The 26668-nt window shown below is 38.7% G+C and overlaps 1 protein-coding gene across 6 annotated transcripts in view; it reads right to left on the bottom strand.

Annotated features, from left to right (window-relative positions):
• Positions 1 to 26668, bottom strand: part of ccnh (cyclin H) — a 29646-nt gene that overhangs the window by 1842 nt on the left and 1136 nt on the right. For all 6 annotated transcript variants that reach the window (XM_059969357.1, XM_059969354.1, XM_059969356.1 and 3 more), the window contains exons 2-9: positions 23905 to 24047; positions 21672 to 21797; positions 19962 to 20035; positions 15074 to 15284; positions 8219 to 8382; positions 6517 to 6587; positions 2479 to 2590; positions 620 to 680 (exon numbers count right to left, since the gene is read on the bottom strand). In XM_059969357.1, the coding sequence (XP_059825340.1) occupies positions 620 to 680; positions 2479 to 2590; positions 6517 to 6587; positions 8219 to 8382; positions 15074 to 15284; positions 19962 to 20035; positions 21672 to 21797; positions 23905 to 24021 (936 nt within the window). In that variant the 5' untranslated portion in view covers positions 24022 to 24047. The remainder of the gene's footprint in view (positions 1 to 619; positions 681 to 2478; positions 2591 to 6516; positions 6588 to 8218; positions 8383 to 15073; positions 15285 to 19961; positions 20036 to 21671; positions 21798 to 23904; positions 24048 to 26668) is intronic.

Genomic DNA, 26668 nt, shown 5'->3' with positions numbered 1-26668 from the left:
GAGTCCAAAACTGGACAGCCTCAGAATAGAGCGGTGTTCTTTTAGAACAGAGTTGAGGAGGAATTTCTTTAGCAGGAGAGCAGTGAGTCTGGAATTCTTTGCCACAGGCAGCTGCAGATGCAATGACTTTATGTATATTCAAGGCAGAGGTTGATAGGTTCTTGACTGGTCAGGACATGAAGGGATTCAGAGAGAAAGCAAGAGACTGGAACTGAGAGGAAAATCAGATTAGTTGTAATTAAATGGTGGAACAAAAGTGACTTTGGCCGTGGAATGATTGTTGGTGCCAGACACGGTGGATTCAGTGTCACGGAAAGTGCTGATCTTCTAGGATTTTCAGGCACAACAATCCCTAGAGTTTAGAAAGAATGGTGCAAAAAACAAAAATAAAACGGCCCATGAGCAGTGGTTCAAATGAGCAAAAATGCGTTGTTAATGAGAGGGTGTGGAGAATGGCCAGACTGGTTCAAGTTGACAAAAAGGCAACTATAATTCACACAGTGTGGAAGAGAACCTCAGAATGCACATAACATCAAACCTCGAAGTGAATGGGCTGCACTCCTGTTCCTAATAAAGGGTCACAGGGTATAAAAACTAATTATGAAAAACTAATACTCACTTCTTCCATTTTTGCTTTTTTGGAAATAGTTCCATCTTCCTCATATCCTTTCCTCTTCTTTCTGTTTTCAACAAAGGCACACAGTTGGATTGATATTTATTGGTGCAGAATACATAAAGAATAAGAAACTTTCCGCCACCACCCATAAGGAGTTTATATGCGCTCCCATGACCAGGTTGGTTTCTTCCCACTGTCCAAAGACATACTGATTGGTTGGTCATTGTAATTGTCCCATGATTAGGCAAGGTTTGAAACTGGGAGGTGCTGCGCTGCACAGCTTGAAGGGCCAGTATCGCCCACTCCACACTGCATTCCAATAAATAAATAAACTAACAACATAGAAAGGAGACTAACTCTGTGTTAAAAACATCTGTATGATGGTTTGTTAATCCCATTGCCCAGTTTTTGGCCCACTGTCTATAGTTCTTCAAATGTTTGATTAGGTATTTTTAAAACATACTGAAGTTTCTAGCTCTGCCACACTAAGGAAGCAGATCTACAGCCCAGCATACATATGGCGAAATAATGAGTCTAATTCACCTCCATCCTCTTACAAAATAAAGGCTAATAACTAAGAGCCATTTTAAGCAAAGCAGTCCCTTTTATATATCTGGCCAGTTACAACAGAATTTTTTTTTTCTTATTCAGTATCTTCAGCTGCCTAGGTGAAGGTTTTTCATTAAGGGTTTCAGGAGTAGATCATTCTAGTTTAATAGGTCAGTAAGAATTAGAGGGAGGACATGAAATCAAAGAACAGATACTGAATGTGAAATGGTACTTATTATATCGCAGAGTAATAAGACTGGAAGATGGTACCTGAAAACACAGGGTTTTTTTTCTTGTACCCTATCAATCCAATTAGGGGACACAGTAGTGTTCTAATAGATTATTTAGCAGGGAACACCAACTTCAAATATGCCAGGACTTCAGAATGCAAACTGAGTTTATTCTCTGGTGTGGACGCTAATCCACTTTCATTGTATTATGTGCCATCTTATTTATGAAGCTGAGTGCAGTGATAGTAACAGTATGGAAGGAGCTGTCTGTGGAAGTGAGGGATACAGGTTTGATTTCAGCACTTAAGTTAGGATAAGTATATTGATGGGAGGGGTGTGGAGAGTAATGGCCCAGGTGCAGGTCATGGGACTAGGCAGAATAATAGTTTACTATAGGCGATATGGGCCAGAGGGACTGTTTCTATGCTTTAGCATGACCAGAATCCTGGAAGTATTGTTTTATTTAAACATAATAATGCAGATTTCCCATTGAGTAGTAGCAAAGAACCGGAATGGCTAAATTCCTCACCTTCAGTAGTTTAGCAGTCAGTGCATTACAACTCTTATTCAGTACTTAGGTCCAGATTTCACCTTCTTAGTTTTGTGTTTTTTTTAATACAGCCCTGTTTTTAATATTACAATTGCGAGAAAACAAGGTAGTAATGCTTTGTCCCGTCACTATCTGAATTAACCGTTGAATTTCAGTTGACAGGTCATAGTACCATACAGAGATCTGTGACACAAGTGTAACATACTGGGAAAGGTTTCACTGCTAACATAATCGTCTTTCTGTAGAAGCCGTGTTTGGGTTGTGGTTAGAGATATTAGGTGCTTTGGAATGTGAGCTGGATCCTGTGGTCGGCAGAAGATGAAAAGAGAAGACACTGAAGAGAACCGGCAGGGTAGGAGGGCTGTCTCAATCTCACAGGGTTGGCGGGACCGGAGTGCATCTTTCCTAGATTTATGCAGCCAAGGAAACCAGTGGGGTTTCATAAGTAACACACAAAATTTCAATTGAGCTGAAATGATTAAAAGCAAATTAAATGATAAACTTTTTTTCATCAATAGTAAAATAATACTTACGAATTTGTGCTGACACCAAGGTCCAAACTGTGAAAATGCTCGAGTTTCTGTTTCAGAACATTAACGTCTTCCAGTTTTGGAGGATCACACTTCTTCACCAAGGTCTTTATACCTGATTAGCATTTATTTATCATGTACTAAGGTTAATACCTCAAGCTTTAGAGTCAAAATCTACATGGCAAATTAAATCTACAGGCATTAAGATTAAGATATAAAGCAACGTAACTTAAGGCAAAATGCAGCAGGTAAGATCTATCAAAATATTTCCTTAGTACCAAAGATCTGTATCATAACACACAAAACTGAAGGGAATGTGGCCATATTATTGTGCAGTAAGGAAACTACAGTACTAATATTAAACAAAAACCTCAAGGATTATTTCCAGTAAGAGCTGTATTGTGGTCACTGTTCCATCTAAGCTGTGTGGGTGCATGGCCATGCAGTAACCGAAATGTTCCCTTTGTTGCCACGATGCTGGAATTTTCTTTTATATGCTAATTTAATTTTGAAATTATGCTAACAATTTTGAAATCTATGCTGAAATATCCTGTAAAATTATCAGTTAATGAATATAATCTATAAATTTTCTATATAATGAACATAACACAACCTTTACTTTGAAACATTTTAGAGCTTCAACGTCGTCAGTGTTTCAAATTACAATCTTGTTACAAGTTCTAACAATAAATACAGAATGGAAGTCAGGAGCTCATTGTTAATAAACCACCGGCCAGCTAAATGCCAAAACCATCTAAATATTCAGAGCACACAAAAAAATAATTTAAAGAACTGCAGAGTTTTCAGGCTGTGTAAAAATTTCTTGTTCAGAGCAATGGTTGGTCTGCGCATCTATAAAAAAAGATTAGAGGAAACATTGATTGTCGTTGCTTATATTTAACATATACACTAATGGCAGGAAAGAAAACCAATTTGGATTTTGGAAACAAATTATGGTTACAAGGAATGGGGAAAATTGCAGTTTGTAGAAAAAACAAAATGACAGCTGGATGCAATTCAATGTAGAAACATACGAGGTAAAATACTCTGCAAACAATAGGGAAACTACAGAAAGGAAACTGGTGTGAGGGTATTTCACGCAACACTTAAAAAGGGAGTCAGTTAGTCAAACAGAATACAAAAGCATGTATAAAATCTTGAACTGTATCCAACTCAGGTTACAGTTGTGATCTGGAGAACATGAAGAAAGATTCCTACCATGAGTCTGTTGCCATGCTTCACTGCAGTGGAGCACAAACTGGTGGAAATCTGTTGCAAGATTCCTCTAGCCCATTTATTTCACTGAAGTTCTTAAAACTGTGATGTGGATGATGGCAAGTGTTTTTTTTAAATAAGCAAAATTGTTTTTTAATAATTTAAAATTATTTATAGGAGACTTAGATGATTTTTGTTTCACTTCTAATTCATTTTTAAAAAATTATTTAATTTTGGTAGGAAGGACTTTTCCTTTGCAGTGTAATTATCTATATACAGCCCCACCCATCAGTGCTGCCCTCTGGTGTTCACTCAGTGGAAGAGAAGCTGGATTGCATTTGTTGCTGTACTCGTTCATGATGATCGGACTGCTGCAGGTTTCCTTTTGCCAACAACACCCAATGCACCATCCATCTATAGAAGATGGCACTCGGGGACTTGGGCTATATTATTATTCTATTTTGTGACTGTTACGTTTACTACTATTGTAATCATTGATGTTACGTGTGCTTTGTGCTATGTGTGACTGTTAGTACTGTTTTTGCACCTTGGTCATAAGGCTATTCATGGGTATTCATTTATGGTTGAAAGACAATTAAGCCTGAACAGGACCCAGGTGGACACTTAGTCAACAAGTTCCTTCAACTTAAGGGAAACACAAGGCAACTTGGTCTTCAAGAAGTCAGTACAAAAAGGTTGAATTTTAGAACAAGACCATGTAGAATGTAAAAAAGTACCAGTTTCTTGGTTACATCGGAAACACTGATCAGATAAATTTGGATTTATTTATTTTTTGTGGTGTAATATATAATTGATGCAGAAAATTAAATTGCACTAATCTTAACCGAACATTTATTGTATTTGTCATACTATCAAGACATAGTCTTAACCAATTTGTTTCTTCAATTTTAATATTCAAATCACTTTCCCATTTTTGTCTTGACTTATGGATTCCCTGTTTAATTGCCTGTTTTTGAATCAAATTATACATACAAGATATAAATTTTTTAATATTTCCTTTTTGAATTAAAATTTCTATTTCATTAGATTTCGGCAATAACATTGTTTGACCTAATTTTTCTCTTAAATAAGCCCTTAGTTGAAAGTAACATACATTCTACATGGTCTTGTTCTAAAATTCAACCTTTTTCGACAAATTTAAGACTTTTACTGGAACAAATTACAGGAACACAACTTCCTCATAATCCAATATTACTCTTACTAGGTGATATTGAAGGGATAAAACCGAAACTTAAACTAAATAAATATCAGAAAGAATTCATAAAAATTGCACTGGCAGTAGCCAAAAAGGCTATTGCAGTTACTTGGAAATCGGATACATATTTAAGTATAGATTGTTGGAAGAAAGAAATTTATGGCAGTATTCCATTAGAAAAAATTACATAATTTAAGAGATAAATATGAAACATTTCTGAAAATTTGGTGCCCTTATTTACAAAAGACAGGACTAAATATATAGGTGCTCTGAAGATGAAACAATTGGTTACTTGGGGAAAGAAATAAATATATATACTAAAGTTATTACGAACTCCATGGAGCATGTGGGGATCTTCCAACAACCAGGCACTCTTTCTTTTTTTTTATATATAGGGAAGTTGGGGGGGAGGGGTTAAGGGGAGGGGGGAAGGGTTATATACATTTTTTTTCATACTTTACTCTGTAATTACTTAAAAACGCAATAAAAAAAGTTTTCAAAAAAAAAGTCAGTACAGACTTCGAGTCCCACTCAAAACTGGTCTCAGGCTTGAGAAATTGGAATAACTCCATCACAATTAAGAAAGTTAGGAAGTGAAGCAACAGGAGTTGGAAAACTATGAAGTTACTGTGAGGTAAACAGTAATGGCACAGTAGCATAGCAGCTAGCGTATTGCTTTACAGCACCAGCAGTAAGATCAGAGTTCAATTCCCGCTGTTGTCTATAAAGAGTTTCTCCCCATGACTGTGTTTATTTCCTCCGGGTGCTTCGGTTTCCACCCACAGTTCAAACTCATAAGGGTTAGGGTTAGTAAGCTGTGAGCATGCTATGTTGGCACCAGAAGAATGGGAGACACTTTCGGGCTGCCCCGAGCATACCTTGGACTGTGTTGATCGCTGACACAAAAAGACACATTTCCCTGTATGTTTTGATATACACGTGACAAATAAAGCTAATCTTTAAAGATATAGTTTATGACAATAAAAGATTATTAGAAATTACAAGTTCAAACTAAATGATGGCTAAAACATGGAATTCTCTACCATAAACTATTGCTGAACCGTTGCCCACAAGTTCATTATAATACAGAATTAAACATTTGCCAGGAAAAGAGGAATAAGTGGAGTAATATGATAATTATTTGACTAGTTAGAGTTCAGAATTAATGGGCTGAAATTTCCAGCATTATACAATTTTTAAAAATATTTATTTAGAGATACAACACAGAATAGGTCCTTCTAGCCCACGAGCCCCACCACCCAGTAGCCCACCTATTTAACCCGAGACTAACTACAGGATAGTTCACAATGACGAATTAACCTACTAACCAATACATCTTTGGACTGTGAGAGGAAACTGGTACACCCAGACAAAACCCCAGCGCACATGGAAAGGAACGCATAAAGTTGCTTACAAAGGACACTAGAATTGAACTCAGAACTTAACTGTCATAGCTTCACACTACACTACTGTGACGCCCAAACTCTTGTTGTAATTTATCTGAACATAAGAGAAAGCCATCACAAGACACAATTTATATACATTTGTTCAGAATCATTACAGAAAAAAAGAACCATTTCAATAGATCATAATATTACAAGATTACTTACACCGGATTGCTTCAACCAGTTTTGACAGGCATTCTTTTTTATCCTTTAACATTAGGCATTCCATCAAGTAACTGAAGCACCAAAAACAAAATCACAACAAGCAGCAGTTAAATTATCTTGAATGCATTAAAGACAGATAACTTCTCAACTCCAACAGAAAAGCAACAGCAATAATATTACTGAGAGACTTAAAAATGTAACCTAAAATAATTTTTATTACTCACGTAAAAAATATAACATTAACCATATACCTCAATCTTCCATACTTACTAAAATTATAATTCCTTAAAAAATTCACCTGAACTATTTCAACTTGAGCATCGTAAACTCTGTTCATATTGTAACTAGAGCATATCACAATCACATGGTACAAAGTAGTCTCCTATATTAATTCAGAAAAGTGCTACTCAAAAACCAACTACATTATAATGGAGCAACCCCATCTCTTAAATTTATATGCTCCACACACAGCTCTTAGCTTTCCTATATCCATGCTTATACATTGCCAAAGTCATCTGTTGAGACTTGGGTACCACAGTAGTGTAGTTGTTAGCGCGACAATATTACAGCTTGGGGTATTGGAATTTGGAATTCAATCCTGCTGTCATCTTTAAGGAGTTTGTACGTCCTCCCCATGGAATGTATGAATGTTTGCCAGGTGCTCCAGTTTCATCCCACAGTCCAAAGGTGGTTAGTAGGTTAATTGGTCATTGTAAATTGTCCCGTGATTAGGCTAGGGTTAAATCCGGGGTTTCTGGGCGGTCAGCTTGAAGAACTGGAAGGGCCTGTTCTGCACTGTCTCTCAAAAGAAAATAAACAACCTATGTATGTCATTCTCCATTATTAAGCAATGGAACAGGAGTTTTATAACTATATAATTCTGCATGATATCTCCAACTTATTATTAACTTAAACATCTTCCAGGTTTAAAAAAAAAACACACCATCCAAGGATGAATTTGCTTTTGAATTTTGAGTGGCACTGATAAATAACTTTCTGTTTTCCATACAACTTAATCTCATTTTAAAGATATTCTTAACCACTTATTGTCTGGCTTGCAGTTCTCATTGGATTATAGTCCATTGTTAATATTTTTCATGTCCAATTATCTCATATTTACTTTCCAAAAAAAAAAGCACAACCTTAGATTTTTGGTTAGTCACGACTACAGAGAGAAGGCTGGAGAATAGGGTTGAGAGTGACAATAAATCAGCCAAGGTCGAATGGCAGACCACGACTTGATGGGCTCCTACTGTACATCTTATGGTCTTTAAAATCTTATCTTTTAATTTTATTTTAGCAATACAGCATGGAATAGGACCTTCAAGCCATGCCGCCCCAGCAATCCCCAACAAACCCAATTACCCCTAATCTAATCAACAAGACAACTTACAATGACCAATTAACCTACCCAGTACACTTTTGGACTGGGAGGAAACTGGAGCACCCAGGTAAAACACTTGCATTCTACAAGGAGAACGTACAGAGACTCCTTACAGAACAGCACTGGAATTGAACTCCGAACTCTGAGCTGTAAATGTGTTGTGCTACCATTGTGCCCAATGTCTACATGTCACATAGTACAGAAACATAGTTCCCCTTTGCCATCATAAGCTCTATGCTAGACTATAACCATTTAATAAATTGCACAAAACTAGCTTTTAAAGTAACAGGACACTTGAAAATTAAAGGTGACAAGTACCTATCTATATTAATACCAACTCTGGAGGCGCTGAAATGGATGGCTGCTAATGCTATCTGTGATGGTGGAAACAGAAGTCCAGCGTCAGTCATCATTTCTCTGCTGAGAAATTCATCTGCTGTTTTTCGCAAAACTTCTGGATTCTCAAGTCTTGAGTCCCGGGCCTAAAAGAAAAGAAGTAAGTGTCTCAAGAAATGCACATCCACAACTTCCTTTTTCATTAGTGCAATTCTGATTAAGAAAATTAATATTCTGAGCTGAAAACTAATCAATTTTTTTTTTGCAAATGTATACAGGCATCTCCCATCAGGGTATTTCACAAAAATTCACTCTCACATTGATGTGGGAAAACAAAAGTAATAAACACTTCTTCCCACCAGCATCCCCCCCCCCCCCCCCCCCCCATTATGTGCTCCTTGACACAGAGATAACAGCTTCTCACTACAGGGAAAAAAAACATACACACTGTTTGAGGAATGTATTATAACCCTCTTCCTCCTCCCCCCACCCATGTAACTTGAAGTTACCCCAAATTCCTCCATCCATTTCAATTTTTCCATTATACACACTGGGAACTATATAAATCCAGTTAAGGCTGATTTATACTTGTGCATCGCATCTACGCCATAGGTATCACATACCCTACGCCGTACCTACACTGTACCCTACGCCGTAGGGTGACGCGCATCTCTCCAGAAAAGTTACTCACGCGTCACAGCAACGCAGACCGCAACAACTGTGATTGGTCCACTTGGTAGCATCACACTTCCTCCTACGCATTTCCGGTTGCTTCTTCTCTGCCATCTTTGTAGGCTATATGAAATAGATGAACCAAATCGTCAGATCTACCTGCCAACATGCAAAAGCGTTTAAAATGCATTTCCTCGTCCATGTCTCTCACAAAGAAACTCAACACAGTGGCATAGAAACCCCACCGCCAACTAGCGTTTTGGTGCACACCAACGCATGCTTGCTACGGCGTAGAGCGATGCAGAAGTGAAAATCAGGGCTACAGCGTAGCCCGTACACACAAGTATAAATCAGCCTTTAGTCTAAATCTATGAATTGGTTAACACTCCACATTTCCAGATGCTGTGTAAGTAATTATGTTCGAAATGTAAGAATTTAAAATTAATAAATAGCATTTGAGAATGGAACTGAGCACAGTACTCCAAGTTGGGTCTGACCAGGGTCCTATATAGCTCTAACATTAACTCTTGGCTGTTAAACTCAATCCCACGGTTGATGAAGACCATTGAACTGTTTGCCTTCTTAACCACAGAGTCAACCTGCGCAGCAGCTTTGAGAGTCCTATGGATTCCAACCTCAAGATCCCGCTGATCCTCCACACTGCCAAGAGTCTTACCATTAGTACTATATTCTCTATCATATTTAACCTACCAAAATGAACCACCTTACACTTATCTGGGTTGAACTCCATCTGCCGCTTCTCAGTCCAGTTTTGCATCCTATCAATGTCCTGCTGTAACCTCTGACTGCCCTCCACACTATCCACAACACCCCCAGCCTTTGTGTCATCAGCAAATTTACGAATCCATCCCTCCACTTCCTCAACCAGGTCATTTATAAAAATCATGAAGAGTAGGGGTCTCAGAACAGATCTCTGAGGCACTCCACTGGTCATAGACCTCCATGCAGAATATGATCCGTCTACAACCACTCTTTGCCTTCTGTAGGCAAGCCAATTCTGGATCCACAAAGCAAGGTCCCCTTGGATCACATGCCTCCTTATTTTCTCAATAAACCTTGCATGGGGTACCTTATCAAATGCTTTGCTGAAATTCATACACACTACAACTACTGCTCTACCTTCATCAATGTGTTTAGTCACATCCTCAAAAAAGTTCAATTAGGCTCGTAAGGCATGATCTGCCTTTGACAAAGCCATGCTGACTATTCTTAATCTTATTGTGTTCTCCATAAATCCTGCCTCTCAGGATATTTTCCATCAACTTACTAACTCACTGGTCTATAATTTCCTGAGCCATCTCTACTCCCTTTTTTGAATAAGGGAACAACATCTGCAACCCTCCAATCCTCCAGAACCTCTCCCAGCCCCATTGATGATGCAAAGACCATTGCCAGTGATTCAGGAATCTCCTCCCTCGCCTCCCACAGTAGCCTGGGGTACATCCTGTCTAGTCCCGGTGACCTATCCAACTTGATGCTTTCCGAAAGCTCCAGCACATCCTCTTTCCTAATGTCTATATGCTCAAGCTTTTCAAACCACTGTAAATCATTCCTACAATCGCCAAGATCCTCTTCCGTAATGAATACTGAAGCAAAGTATTCATTAAGTACCTCTGCTATCTCCTCTGGTTCCATACACACTTTCCACCGTCACACTTGATTGGTCCTATTCTCTCACATCTTATCCCCTTGCTCTTCACATACTTGTAGAATGCCTTGGTGTTTTCTTTAATCCTGCTTGCCAAGGCCTTCTCATGGCCCCTTCTGGCTCTCCTAATTTCATTCTTAAACTCCTTATAATCTTTTAGATCTCTATCAGTACCTAGTTTTTTTGAACCTTTTGTATTCTTGACTAGATTTTCAACAGCCTTTTTACACCATAGTTCTTGTACTCTACTATCCTTCCCCTCTCATTGGAACGTACATATGTAGAACGCCACGCAAATATCCCCAAACATCTGCCACATTTCTGCTGTATGTTTCCCTGAGAACATCTGTTCGTAAGCTATGCTTCCAAGATCCTGCCTGATAACTTAATATTTCCCCTTACTCCAATTAAATGCTTTCCTATCTTGTCTGTTCCTATCCCACCCCAGTGCTATGTAGAACCTTTTTTAAAGCCTTTATCCTATTTATGCAATTGTATACTAGCAACAAAACTGTTCAAATTAGGAATTTATTTCTGTGAAATCTGATGATAATGAAATGATCTATGGGATTTTCTGTAGTATAGTAACCTCATGGGGGTGGATTGAAGAGCATTATTCTGTCACACAACTACAATCCAAAACACCAGTTGTGAAAATATGAGTTTCTTCATGATTTGAAATCAATAGCACCTTAGCAACTGTATATATTGTATGTCATTTAGAGGTAACAATTGAGAACACAAAATGGACCAAAAACCCAGGTGAAATATTATTCCAGAATAGTAAAGGCATTAAAACTAAGGTATGCAAACTTTGGGAAAACAATCCAGGTGTTTATTGTGCCAGGAAACAGGCTTCATATCAATTATGTTTCTGGCAAAACTATGGCATGAAATACTTGTGCAGTAACAACAGTGCCCATCAGGTGGAGACACTGCAGCTAATCACAAAAGGATTCAAGATTCAAAGATTCAAAGTACATTTATTATCAAAGAATGTATAAATTATACAACCTTGTTTGCTTACAGGTAGCCACAAAGAAAGAAACCCAAAAGAACCCAATTAAAAAAAGAAAAATAAAAGACCGACACCTGGTGCACGAGAGGAAAAAAAACACAAGTGGTGCAAGCAACTGAAGTGAGCAACAACATTCTGAACCAAACTGAGTGCTCAGATTCAAACCCAGGAGCTGCCCAAGTAGGCCCAAGCCCTCACTTATCAGTTCATTATATTGGTAGGCACGAAGCACAACAGCCAGGGCAATCTTCATAGCCTCAGCGCCATGGAGAGGTGGAATGACCATTGCAGAGAGCAAGCAAAATCGACTTTTGCGTCCGATCTATGCCGGCACTTAAATTGTCTAAACAGTGAATCATGCCTCACACAAGGACCCAGCTTTTGCAATAGGCTCAAAGGCTAGACCACACCGCGACTCGCTCCATACTCAAGATTTCATTGCCCAGCCCAAAGCCACTCTCAACCTCTTTAAATCAGCTCCTTGACCCAAGCAATCCAGACCAATTATACAGGCATCAGAACTCCAATTTCCCAACTTCTTGCCACTCCATCTTCATGGATTCTGCAACACACCAGTCCGGCTCATCCCCTGGACTCGCCTTGGCATCATTCGCCCCGTACTGCTTGCAGCAAAAATTTAACACAATTTACTCAGAAATAGTTTTTTTTTAAAGTGATGTTCTCAGTCAAATTTCTTGCCCTTTGTACTACCAGTGAGCTGATGCAGGTGTTCCACAGTGCCATCGTAACCAGGATTAGAGTTAGCTGAAAGCAGCTACCTTTGGGCACACTATATTTGTTTCTTCAGCTGAACAAATTGCCAGCAAGCATTAAACGTGCAGCTCTATAAAAGATAATTATTTAGAGGCAAATCTAAAACAATACGTCAAAGCCTGATGGTGTATCTGGTAGGGCACAGAAAACATGTGCCAACTAAAGGCTGATTGATACCTGTGCGTACGGGCTACGCCACAGCCTAAGCCGGAGCCCTGATTTTCACTTCTGCGTCACTCTACGCCATAGTGAGCATGTGTTGGTGTGCACCAAAATGCTAGCTGGCGGTGGGGTGTCTATGCCACTGTGTTGAGTTTCTTTGTAAGAGACATGGACGAGGAAATGCACTTCAAACATTTTCGCATGCCGGCAGGTAGATTTGACGATTTGGTTCATCTATTTCGCATCGGTGTACAGACGTGGCGGAGAAAAAGCAACCGGAAATGTGCAGGAAGAAATGCGATGCTACCAAGCGGACCAATCACAGTTGTTGCAGTCTGTGTCACCGCAATGCGCAAGTTAATTTTTTGGCGAGGTGCACATCACCCTACGGCATAGGGTACACGGTACCTAAGGCGTAGATGCAACACACCAGTATAAATCAGCCTTAACTGACTGTACTGTTCAAGGACATCTTCAATCACTCACTACTCTAGGAGGGTGTTCCTGCTTCAAAAGGGTAACAATCATACCAGTGCCAAGAAGAGTAGGGTGAGCTGTTTCAATGACTATTGCCCAGTTGCACTCACATCTACTATAATGAAGTGCTTTGAGAGGTCGGTCATGGCCAGAATCAACTCCTGACTAAACAAGGAACTGGACTTTCTGTAATTTGCCTATCCCCACAATAAATCTACTGAGGATGCATTCTCCCTTGTTCTCCACTTGGCCTTGGATCAACTGGACAATAGTAATAGTTACAGTACCTCAGACTACTGTTTACTGACTACAGCTCAGCGTTCAACATAGTCCTACCATCAGTCCTAATCAACAAGCTCCAAAACCTGCTACTCTGCAACTTCCTCTGCAAAAGGATCCTTGACTTCCTTTCCTGGAGACCAGTCTGTACAAATCTAAACAACTTCTTCCCCTTGCTGACAATTATCACTTGGGCACCACAATGATGAGTGTTTAGCCTACCTCTTTACACCCATGACTGTGTGGCTAGGCACAGCTCAAACACCCTCTATAATTTTGCTATTGTTGGGAGAATTTCAGGTGGCGATATGGAGGAATTCAGGAGTGAGATAGTTCAACTGGTTGAGTAGTGTCACAACCTTGCACTCAACTTCAGAATCAGAATCAGGTTTAGTATCACTAGCATGTCATGAAATTTGTTAACTTAGTGGAGGCAATACAATGCAATACATGATAATATAGAAAAATAAATGAATTACAGTAAGTATATATATTAGTTAAATTTCAAAATATTAGTAGAAAAACAAAAAAAAATTAAAAAGTGAGGTTATGTTCATGGGATCAATGTCTGTTTAGGAATTGGATGGCAGAGGGGAAGAAGCTGTTCCTGAATCGCTGAGTGTGTGCCTTCAGGCTTCTGTACCTCCTCTTTTACGATAACAATGAAAAGACGGCATGCCCTGGGTGATGTGGACCAAGGAATTAATTGCGGACTTGAGGAAAAAGTTGAGAGAACACACATACTGTAAGTCCTCATCAGGGGATCAGCAGTGGAAAAGGTGAGCAGTTTCAAGCTCCTGGCTTTCAATATCTTTAAAGATCGATCATGGGCCCAACATACTGATGTAATTACAAAGAAGGCATGACAGTGGCTATATTTCATTAGGAACTTAACATGACTTGGTATGACACTAAAGACTCTCACAAATTCCTACAGATGTACCGTGAAGAGCATTCTAACTCACTGCATCACAGACTGATATGGAAGGGTGATTGCACAGGATCAGAAAAAGCTGCAGAAGGTGTCAAATGCAGACAGCGCCAACATGGGCAATAGCACCCCCCCCACCCCCCCAGGACATCCTCAAAAGGCAATGCTGCAAAATGTCAGTATCCATCATTAAGGACCTCCAATCACACAGGACACGCCCTCTTTTCACTGCTACCATCAAGGAGGAGGTACAAGAGCCTGAAGACACACACTCAACATTTCAGTAGCAGCTTCTTCCCCTCTGCCATCAGATTTCTGAATGGACAATACCTCCCTATTTGTTTCTCCTTTTTGCACTACTTATTTAATATATGATGGAAGGATAAAGAAAAATTATTCATTTCTCAAATATAGGAAATTAATCTTGTAATCTCATGATACCTTGCTTAATTTACAATGACAGGGCACTGAAGTTGGATCTTTTGTGTGACTAAATGCATAAATTGATAATGAAACTGCAAGCTAAACTTCCATTAACAATTAAGCATTCCTTGTAACTTCACCTAGATTGCTTTGGCCTCCATCATTTCACTTTTTTGGTCATTACAGAACCTTTTCAACCATGACTGTAGTTGGAAATCTGATGAAACCAGAATGCAGCTAAATCTTGCATGCAACAATAACCTGGAGTATTAGAACGCAGATTTTCTCACAGCTGTGCCAAACCCAACTCATCATTCCATATAAGGTAATAGATTGTTTTAGATGTACAATGATCAAGAGATTGTTTCAAACTTTCAGCTGGGTGAAAATCAATCTGAATTACCAAAATTCCAGTCAGAGATGTTATGGTACCTTTAGATCTATAAGAAATCCCTCAAGAGGTCGAAATGGGTTGTGGATAATAAGATGAAAGTTCAGCTGCTGAATTAGCAGCAGTTCATACTCAAGGATTTGTTCCAGAGCCTTCTCTTGGGCAGCAGGACTTTCCCACAGATTAGCAACAAACTGTGAACTGGAGACATTAAATTCATCCACTTTACAAGCTAAATATACACTTGTTAACCTGCATCAAAATGAGAGAGAAAAAAGAGGCTTTAGTAAAGGAGATTTCAAATTAACAATTTTCCAAATAACAACATTTCAAAGATTCCAACAGATATACACTTGACCCATCAGTTCCTGATTTTTGGGTTTGTTTTTAAACTACAGAAATACAGCCATGCTGCCCAGCAAACCCATGGATTTAACCCCACCCTAATCATGGGATAATTTACAATGACCAATTAACCTACTAACAGGTAGGTCTTGTGGACTGCGGAAGGAAACCAGAGGACCAAGAGGAAACATGTGCTCAGGAGAAGGAATGTACAAACTTGCTCAGAGAACGTTGGAACTTTGAACTCTGAGCTGCAACAGCATCGCACTAACTGCTACGCTACCGTGGTAGCCCTTTCTTTGAACCTGAGCCCTTCATCCAATCACGTTTCTTGCTTACTCCCTATACACATGGGCATTAATCTTTTTTTTAAATCAAATATGTAATTATCTAATTTTCTCCTTCTAACATATTTTTATGGGATTGAAAGTCTTTCTGATCATCAAGTCCATGCTAGTCCCTTGCAGAGAAACACATTCAATCCCATTTCCCCGGTCTTTCCCAGAGCCCTGCAAACTCCCTTTCCTCATAATTTCAGAACATCTGACCACTCATCACATTACTCAAGAGCAAGACAAGAAATGTTTTCTTTCAAAATTCAAAGTAAATTTATTATCAAAGTACACATATGTCATATACTATCCATAGATTCATTTTCTTGTAGACATTTATAATAAATAGAAAGAAACACGATAGAATCAATGAAAAACCACACACAACAATATAAAAAAGAGAGAAAGGCAGAGTCCATGGGTTGTGGAAACAGTCCAGTGTTGTGGTGCATGAAGTTATCCTCTCTGGTTCAAGAGTCTGATGACTGAGGGGTTATAACTGTTCCTGAACTTGGTGGTGTAGGGCTTGGAGCTCCTGTAAATGCACTTATAATCACAGTTTAAATTGTTACCTAGCTATGTCCTGATGTTGGCTGCTGGGACCTCCTATCCAGAGCAACACATAAAATGCTGGAGGAACTCTAGCCGTAGCCGGGGTAGCACAGAAGCATAGTGAATAGCCCTCCCACATTCCAAAGACATACAGAGTGGTTAGTAGTGAACTGGTCACCATGGGTGTAATTGGGCAACACAGCACACTTGGTCAGAAGGGCCTGTTACCATGGGGATTCTCTTTAAAAACTCAGCAGGTTATATAGCATCTGTGGAGAGGAATAAGTAGCTGACTAAGCGGAGATCCTTCATCAGGACCCCTACCCAGAGTTTGCATACTGTCCCAGGATTTCAATTGCTGCCTCTCACACTACTAAGGTTTGTACATTTCTGCCCTGGTTGGGCTTGTTTTTGTGCTTTTAATATTCAGTTTAACTCAATTCTTAATTTACCATAAATCAAAACTTTCAAACTTTCCTTTTGCAAAGCTGTTGAATTTACTTTTCACAAAATCCATGAAACTCATGCTTTAATTTGAAGGAATAAACCTACTCCTGGCATCAAATCAATATTACCAACAGATCACTTCTCAACTGAGTTGCCATTGTTTTCTCCTTATTATTTCCCTTACTACAAGTTATAAGATTCAGCAACCTATAATTATCATGTACAGTTGATTCCAGTTAATTGGGACACATCAGGACCAGTATATTTTAGGGGCCCAGTTAAGCTGCTTCCCCAATTAACCAATGTTAAAAAGGTTTAAAAAGAGTTTTTTTTTAAAAAAAGGACTAACTACAATTTAACTGAGTAACAATTTATGTATTGTTATGAGTGATGAATAGACCTGATGGACAATGGGGTACAGAGTTAACCATTCCCCTCCTGAGAAACACGAACTATTACTGTTGCTATGCTGACCTTGAGAAAGCGAGACGGGAAAACAAGCAAGAACATCAGTGACAGATAAGAGAGAGGGGGAAATTGCTGATTAACCATATTGTGACTTCTTTTTGAATTATTTACTGTTTCGCTGCAAGGACAATAGTTTGCTCATAAACATTCCTCAGTGGACTGAAGGAGTGGTCTTATTTGATGGACACAGTCATTCAGGAGAGATGGATAGCTGAGTCCCCATGAGTAGGGATAAAAGACAGGTCTGGAGAGACACCCTCCAGACACGCCAGTGGACACTGACTGAGTGTTGGAACCCACAAGAAAGGTGGGGGCTTCAAAGACTGAACCAGGAGGTCGGTCATAAAGGCTATCAGTGTTAAAGCTGGGCCGGTGGGGACGTGTGTGTGTGTCCACTCATGCTAGAGTGAAGAGTCCACCACAGAAGAATGGTGTAGCAGAAGGACAGAGAGGTCATAACTGAATGACCACACCAATATGACAGATTAAGAAAGCAAAGGAAGGTTTGCCTGACTGTAGCTGTTACATCTCACTCGCTCTCTCTCCAATGATTACAATACAACAACTATATCTACATCAGCACTCATGAACTGAGCTGAACTTTATACTTTTCTATGACAATTTATTTACCCCTAGACATCGATAGAGCTTGTTGATTATTGATTATTATTATTCCTACACTTTTAGGTTTATTACTGCTAACTTGTTTTATATGTATATGTGCATTATTGATATGGTTTTGCTTATTTTTATTAATAAACACCTTTAGTTTGGTATCACCAGACTCCAACGAATTCTTCTTTCTCTGCTGGTTAGACACCCAGTTACGGGGTATGTAACAGTATTTAAATGAAATACAAAAACAGATCAGATCGCTATCAATTCTATTATACTATAAAACTGTATTAGTTCCTGCTAGTTATTGACAGAGGAATTCATCTGCCATGTTCTTTTGATTGACTGTAAATGAACAAAATCAGCACAAATATCTAGTGTGGATAACAGACTGCCTTCATACAATGGTGTTGGTGTTGCCTCCAAAAATTCATTTTCATTGTAACATTCTAGGTGATTGTTGATACCTTCAGATTCTTCATAGTTCCTAACTTACTGAAGTAGTGAAATTGTTTCATTTTAACCAATGGTCGCTTCTCTCATGTCAAGGCTGAATGCTCGAAACAGCAGTGAGCAAAACAGTTCTGCACTGTCTTACTGCTCATTTCTTGTGATCAATCATTGACAAAAATATCTGCTTTTTGAACACAAACGCTTGCAATTGATGCCATTTAAAAACCATTCACTCTAAGCATGGTGTAGTGTCTGCTGGCCAGTCAAGTGCACAATACCGACACTAATTAGAAACTGCTTGGCCATAGTCTCTTGTCCTAATTAAGTGGCATAGTGTCACAAATAAACTAAGTGAATGCCAACTATTTCCTCAAATTAGTTTTTGCTCGTTAAGAGCTGTCCCAACTAAGTAGCTGTCCTAATTAACTAATTAATTGGCCAAATTAAGCAGGATCTACTGTATTTGTTTTCATTGTTGATACAGGACCTCTTCTTCTACCCTCAACCTGACCATTATCCCTTCTTATTCTGTATTGTTTCTCTGGTTTCAAAGGTGACCACTCTTTCCAGTTCTTGCTCCAGCAGCAACTATTCCTCCTGCAAAATGTGAGCATTTCTGATCCATTTCTAGTATCTGTAACGTGCAGCTTTAGCAAATCCACCTGGAAACACTACTGTGCACATTTTGTTTATTCACCTATCACCTGTGCTTGATATTCAGGTCCCAGATATTGTTTCACACAAGATTAAGATGGTCATTTCTGAGCCAACAATATTGTTACAAAACAAGAACCAGTATGACTTTATAAGAGAGTCACAGAACACTTCAGCCCATCTAGTCCATTTATCTGCCAAGCCCCATCAGCCTGCACCTGAACAATATCCCTCCCACCCATGTACCAATCCAAATTCCTCCTTTTAAATTAAGCCCACATCCACCATTTCCACTGGCAGCTCATTCCACACTGAGTAAAGTCATTCCCCCTCCAGTTCCCCTCAAACATTTAACCCTTCACCCTTAACCCATGATCTCTAGTTGTAGTCTCACTCAACCTCAGTAAAAAAAAACTGCTTGCATTTAACTCTATTAAATCTTCCTCAAACTTCTATGTTCTAGGGAATAAAGTCTTAACCTGCTCAAATTTCCCTGATAACTCAAGTCCCCAAGTCCCAGTGACATTCTTGTAAATTTTCTCTGCACTCTTTCAATCTTATTTATATCTTTCCTGTACACAGGTGACCAAAATTGCACAGATTAGGCCTCACCAGTATCAACACATATCACAACTCCTGCACTCACAACTTTGATTTATGAAGGCCAAAGCTTTCCTTATGACCCTATCTACCTGTGATGCCACTTTCAAGGCATTATGGATCTGTTTTCCCAGATCCCTCTGATGCACCGCACAATTCAGTGCCACACTCTGGTTGGTCCTCCCTAAGTGCAAACAGTCACAATTGTCTCACAATTCAAAGTAGTCATTTAAATTTAGTTTCATTAAAAGACACATTTATACCGTTGACAAGACTGTGACTAATAATCCTTTAAGCTCAGCAATTTATTGTTACATTCTTATAACATTAGAACATCTTTCCTAAAGATAAAATGTGTAAAGTAAACAGGACTGCAATAATAGCATAAAACATTAAGCAAACACATTTTTTACATTTGGCAACAAAGCAATCTAATCAACCAAGAGGTAAAAAGAAAACTCACATAATTGTCCTGGGATGATATTCCATTAAGGAATTACTTAAATAAAATCTCTTGAAATACATACTTGCTGTACCCTAGACAAAAGAAACACAGTGTTCTCAATATATCTTCCTCTGAACAATTTTCTACAGGTCACAAATCCAAAATCCAGCACCCTTGGGGATGACTATGCCAGAATTTGTATTTTGATCACCTGTATTCAAAGTTTTGGAAAAATTAACATTTTATGTACTTAGTAAACAGACCAATTTTGTGTTTTTTAAAGCAGAAAAATGGGCTTTCGAATTCTAAAATATAAATTAAAAACAGAACTAAGAATATTTAAAAAGTCAGTAGATCAAGGAGCAGTTATGGAAAGAAAACCAGAATTAATGTCAGTTTAATGGCTCCCCAGTCATTGAACTGAATTGTTAATTCTGTTTATGTCTCAACAAATGCTGCTCGACCTGTTGAGCATCTTCAGCATTGTCATGAAACATGCTTCATTCTCCCATTCCTATTCATGGGGACAGAGTGGCGGAGTGGAGATATGTCTTGCTAAAGGAGCTCCTTCCCTCCACTAGCCTGCGGGTCACCCTTGGCCAAGGTGTAACACCTGCTTAGCGCCCCCACGCCCCCAAAATAAGGGTCACATGAAGCCATGGGAGCAGATAGTAGATAGCCATATGAGCAGTTGGTGCATATCACAAGTCCAGGGTTTATGCAAACACTGACGCCAGGCTAACAATCTCTGAAGAGTATTGATGATGGCAAGCAACTTATGTAGAAAAATTTGCCAAGAACAATCATGGTCATGGATAAGACCACGATCACAAATGTCATTCAACACGGCACATAACAAATGAATGACTCATGGGGGTATAAAACAGCATTTTTAATAGCATTGTATAAAGAAAAGGAATTATTAAAGCAGAGATTGGGTGATCAGGCAGGTTATGATTGGCTTGAGCGTCAACTTGTTTTAGGATAACAGACTTGCCTACCACCGTGAATCTGATAACTAGCCTAGGTCGTCAACAAAAACTAAATGAATATCAAATGGAATATTTCCAAAAAATGTCTAGTGTTTGGATAACTGAATGTTGAACATTCACACAATTGATGGAACAACTTTCAACACATTAAACATGTTAAAATATAATTAAACATTTTTTAAAATCGATTCTGAAGTATCATACCAAATCTGCAAAATATGGCTGTGAATGGAAAAAAAGGATACGACTAAAGTCTGCTCCTTTATACTGAATATACAGCCCCAAAGATAAATATACCCTAGAGTATTTGAAAAGTATAAATATGCATTAATAACCCAATAAACATACTTAAAATACCAACATTGAAAAATATCAACCAATAAATTATTTCCATTGAGTGATCAGTTTTGAAATCACAAGGTAGTTGTGCAAATAAAGATCACTCTGCATTCCAACAGTGCACAGCAAGGAGCCACATGACAAGAGAGGTCCGAAAGTGCTCACTGTGTTTATAGGTAACTATTGAACACTCATTTATTTACATATAGAAGATGGGGCCTGGGTCAACCTTGCGAGTCTGTATAAAGTCTTCAGCGTCCCTTGATTTGCGAAGTATTTATTATTTTGTAAGGTAAATATATATATCTGAAAATGCAGCAGGGTTAATAATTTATGGCTAGTTACCAGTTCATAAAATTGTTCTCAATTCTTATATAAATTTAATGTATATTCTTACCACCACAGATTTGGGCATGGCAGGTTTAAATGCAGAGCAGAAATCCAATAGTCGTTTTTCATAGTATTTACGTAACACTTTTTCTTCGTGAGGTTCCAAGAAAGGCAGAGAATCATTTGGAGCAACCTGTTCATTCATCAAGAAAAAAAGTCAGATCGTATAACCATATCCAATACAGTGAGATACCCAGGTTCTCAATCTTTATGCCATGGAGCCTTACCATTAACCCCAGATTAGAAACTCCTGCTAGACCAACAGGTATCGGCAATTCACTAAACTTCCAAGTTTATTAAGAAATGCAACATCACCACACTAACTTACTTCTACAGAACAGAATGTTTTATCTGTTAATATTATTTTGTGATGTACATGATATATGTACTGTGCTTTGCACCTTGGTCCCGTTGTTTTGTTTAGTTTAGTTAATATACCGTTGAATTACAATAAACTTGAATAAACATCCCAAGATGCCTCTTAGAAGTCTAGTTCAGGATCAAAAATAAGGCAGAGTCAAAAGGAAAGTGAGAGAGAAAACATGGCAAAAGAAGGTGGTTCTAAAAATAGAAAATATTTTAAGGAACAAATTCCAACTACATTTATCCCTTAAAAAAATCTATGGAGTAAATTTAGGAATAATTACCAAGGTTGAACAAAAAGAATGCATGTATTTTGCAAGGTTATGGGATTGAAAGAGATCACAGAGTTAATGGGAGGCAGGATACACAGCCAGCTTAAGCAGAGAGAACTTGAGAAAAATGTTGGTTATTTGACAGGCAATGTACACTCAGTGGCTACTTTATTAGGCACCTCTTTGTAATAAAGTTGCCATGTGTTTATGTTCATAGTTTTCTGCTGCTGCAGCCCATCCACTTCAAGGTTCAATGTGCAGTGCAGTCAGAGATGCTCTCCTGCACATATTTTACATTCTGAAAATAAGCAACATCTCGTCTCACTTTAATCTACATTTGGATATTTATTTTAATTCATTTAGAGATACGGGCATTTTTCATAATGCAATCATTTTATTATCCATCCTGAATTGTCACTAAACAAAGAAGGCGTCAACAGCCAACCATATTAATGAATCCTCATGTTTTATTTTATTTATTTAGAGCTGCACTGTGACTCCTTGTATAGGCAGGCTGGTTAAGGATGGGCATTGGTGTCACAACAACTCATTTGTTAAATCCTGCTTTTTCCAATTCTGTGACTAGCTTTAATTTCAAATTTGTAACGTGAATTAAAACATGGTAACCTAGCCGTTAGCGCATCACTTTACAGTGTTAGAGATCACTGACTGGGGTTCAATTCCCACCACTGTTTGTACTGGGTTTGCATGTTCTTCCCATGACTGTGTGGATTTTTTTTTCCGGGTGCCAGGTTCCCTTCCACATTCCAAAGACATATGGTAAGGGTTAGTATAGTGTGGGCACGCTATGTTGGCTCCAGAAGCATGGCAACACTTGCGTGCTGCCCAGCAGAATCCACGCTGATTTGATCTGCTGCAAAATTAATGCCTTTATTTAAAGTCTTCATTTTTACAATTAGTGCCTCTCAATCCAAAACCATACATCTGACTGCCAGTCTAGTAATTTAACTGCAATCCTTTAATTCCAAGCACAGATCCCAATCAGAATCAGGTTTAATATCACTGGCATATATCGTGAAATTTGTTGTTTTGTGGCAGTACATAATACAAATCTATAAATTACAATAAGAATACAGTTCTTAAAAATAAATTAACTAAGAGGTGCAAAAAAAGAGGGAAAATTACTGTGGTAGTGTTCAAGGAAAGAAACTGTTTCTGAAAAGTTGAATGTGTACCTTTAGATCGCTATACCTCCTCATCGATGGCAGAAATGAGAAAAGGGACATGATGGGGGTCCTTAGTGACAACTGTCATCTTTTTGAGGCACTGTCTTTTGAAGTTGTCCTGGATCCTGGGGAAGCTAGTGCCCAGGGTGGAACTGACTGGGTTTACAACTTTCTGCAGCTTTGTCCAACCCTTTGCAGTGCACCCCCCCCAATTCCTGACAATGATGCAACCAGTTAGAATGCTCTCCACAGTACATCTGTATTGATAAAATACTGCATATACTCAATCTAAAGTCAGCCAAAACTTTTTAAATGTGTCTAACTTCCAAAGGGAAACCCAGGGCTCACTAAATTGGAAAAAGTGTTATCGTATCTTAAAAATATCTGATTACTTCAGAGAACAGATTGAGTGTTTTACCTTTCCACTTGCCAGAATTTTGGACTGAAATTTCTGATTGGCTTCATTTCTCATATTTTCTAATATTTCTTCACTGTGAAAAATCCAGCATTTTTTCTGAGTACTGTTGTTAAACATTTTCAAACATCATCCAATATTTACTCCTGTAACCAAAATGAACAACAATGTTTTAGTAAGAAGTAAAGTTTCCCAGTGTAAAATGCATCATATACATCTTAAAAATAAGTTACAATAGGTGAAAGGTTACGAGGGAAGGCAGGAGAATGGGGTTGAGAAAAATGAATCAGCCATGATCAAATGGTGGAGCAGACTCAATGGGCTGAATGGTTTATTTCTGCTCTATTGTGGGAGACAATCTGTACATCATCTCCGGCACTCACTGCAATAAATCCTGAAAGGAGTAGCAAGTATTCATTTTTATCAATCTAGTACTGGTACTTCAGTTTCCATACTATTCCCCAATTTCTAGCATTAAAACTTTTCAGCCTTACACAGAACACTGAATAATCCGCCACCACTGTACAGACCCTTTGGCCTATGACATTGTGCTAACCCCTATAAACCTACTCCACCCTTCTCTCCTACAATCCATAACCCTCTATTATTCTTACATCCACATGCCCAAGTCTCTTAAATGTCCTTCTTGCATCTGTCTGTGTCACCACTCCCAGTACAATAGATAGCAATAGGAAGGTAGCACTTGACTTAGAAACACAGATGTAAGGATATTTAACATGGCCCAACTTGCATTCAACCAAATGACCACTCACTTGTTCTTAGAAAAAGTACCAATAAAAAAACAAAACTACATAGCCAATGAGCTACCATAATGAGGCCACCCGGCAGTGGTCTCAATTAAGAGAAGCCCCAAGTACTTTTGTCATTCTGGTATTTCTGACTCTATGATGGAAGTTTAGAAACAATAGGAACATTTTTTTGTTCGTCAACTCTATACCACCTTTACTTTCTGCAACCTGCTCTGTTCTCAGAAACACAACCCAGCCATTCCACAAAACTAAAGTCCATGATAAATGGCATCATTTTGGTAAATCACCTCTCCATCTACCACAAGATCTTTATTCTTATCTGAAATCACACAGCCAGAATTGGAAAGCCAACATTTTCACCATGATTTGCTTTCTCCATTTCCAATGCCCAGGATCCCTCATGCTTTGATTAAACAAATTTCTCATCCTATTCAGCTACTTTCACTATGTACATTTATCTACACTCCTCTGGACTTGTAACCCATTACATCACCCTCTTATTGCCTCTTCTCATTCTTCTGAAGAAAATATAGTACCTTCTACTCCTCAGGAAGAAATTTCACCTGCCACACATCCACCGCTTCATATGGCCTTATCACATCCTCTTCAAGTATATCAACATCTTCACAGCTCATTGCATTTCTAAGCTTGTGTCAAATGAAGATTTGGTAATCATGCACTGTGCACACAAGTCCAAGCCAACAACGTTCAGATTAAGAAAAGTAGTGATCCTAGTAGCAATCAACCGAAATCCACATGGTACACCACTCCTGATTTATTAAGACAATTTTCTATCTATGGCACTTTGCTGCTGTTCGTTCCATGGCGGGTAATTTCCATGACAAACCTGTTAGATTGGAGCTTATAAAATGCAATAGGCAAATCTATTTATACAACATAATTTATATTTCCCTCATTTATCTTGTCAGTAACTTCATCAAACATGATTAGAAATTATTATATCCATATAGGCTCCTTCTAATCAATCCATATTTGTCTGAGTGACTTGTAATTATTACAAGCACATAAAATGCTGGAGGAGCTCAACAGGTCAGGCAGCATCTATGGAAAGGAATAAACAGTCGATGTTTCGGGTTGAGACTATTCTTCAGGACTGGAATAAAAGGGGCAAGATGCCAGAACAAGAAAAGTGACAGGAGGGGAAGGAGGCTAGGTGGAAGGTGATAGGCAAAGCCAGGTGGGTGGGAAAAGTAAAGGGCTGGAGAAGGAATGTGATAGGAGAGAAGAGTGGACACATGGGAGAAAGGAGAGGAGGAGGGGCAACAGGGGAAGGTGATAGGCAGTTGAGTAGTAGTAGGGGGCCAGAGTGGGAATAGAAGAGAGGAAAAAATTATCAAAGGAGAAATTGATGTCTATGCCTTCAAGTTGGAGGCACTGTAGAGAGAATATGGGGTGTTGCTCCTGCATCCTGAGAGTGACTATTATTTTAGAACTCTTACCAAACTTGAACTGACTGGTCTATAAGTTACAGGGGTTTGCCACCCATATTAATATTGTTAAGTTGTTTTCTCCTCCAGGAGCTGAATTTAACTGGCAAGGCCATACCAAAACCTCTTTCCCTGTACTATTCAAAGTTAATTCAGTCAACGGTATTTGTAATTATGTTTTATCAGATGGACCACATAAGGTTATACCCAACTAAACAATCAAATGTGTGTTTAGCTTTTGTCAGTTCTCATTACTAAGGCATTTTAAAAAGTATCAAGACTATTAAATTTATTACCTGCCTTGAAGGATATTTTAGAGATACAGCACGGAATAGGCCCTTCCAGTACAGCAACCCACCGATTTAATCCTAGCCTAATCATGAAATTTCACAATGACCAATTAACCTACTAACCGGTGCGTACATCTTTGGAAACTGAAGCACCCAGAGGAAACAAACACACACGGAAAGAACATATAAACTTTCTTATAGAGGATGCCTTAGCTGAACTCTGATGCCCCAAGTTGTAACAGCCTCATGCTAACTGCTA

Source organism: Hypanus sabinus, chromosome 5, assembly GCF_030144855.1.
Source record: "Hypanus sabinus isolate sHypSab1 chromosome 5, sHypSab1.hap1, whole genome shotgun sequence".
NCBI classification, from domain to species: domain Eukaryota; kingdom Metazoa; phylum Chordata; class Chondrichthyes; order Myliobatiformes; family Dasyatidae; genus Hypanus; species Hypanus sabinus.
This window is presented reverse-complemented; position numbering and strand designations above follow the sequence as displayed.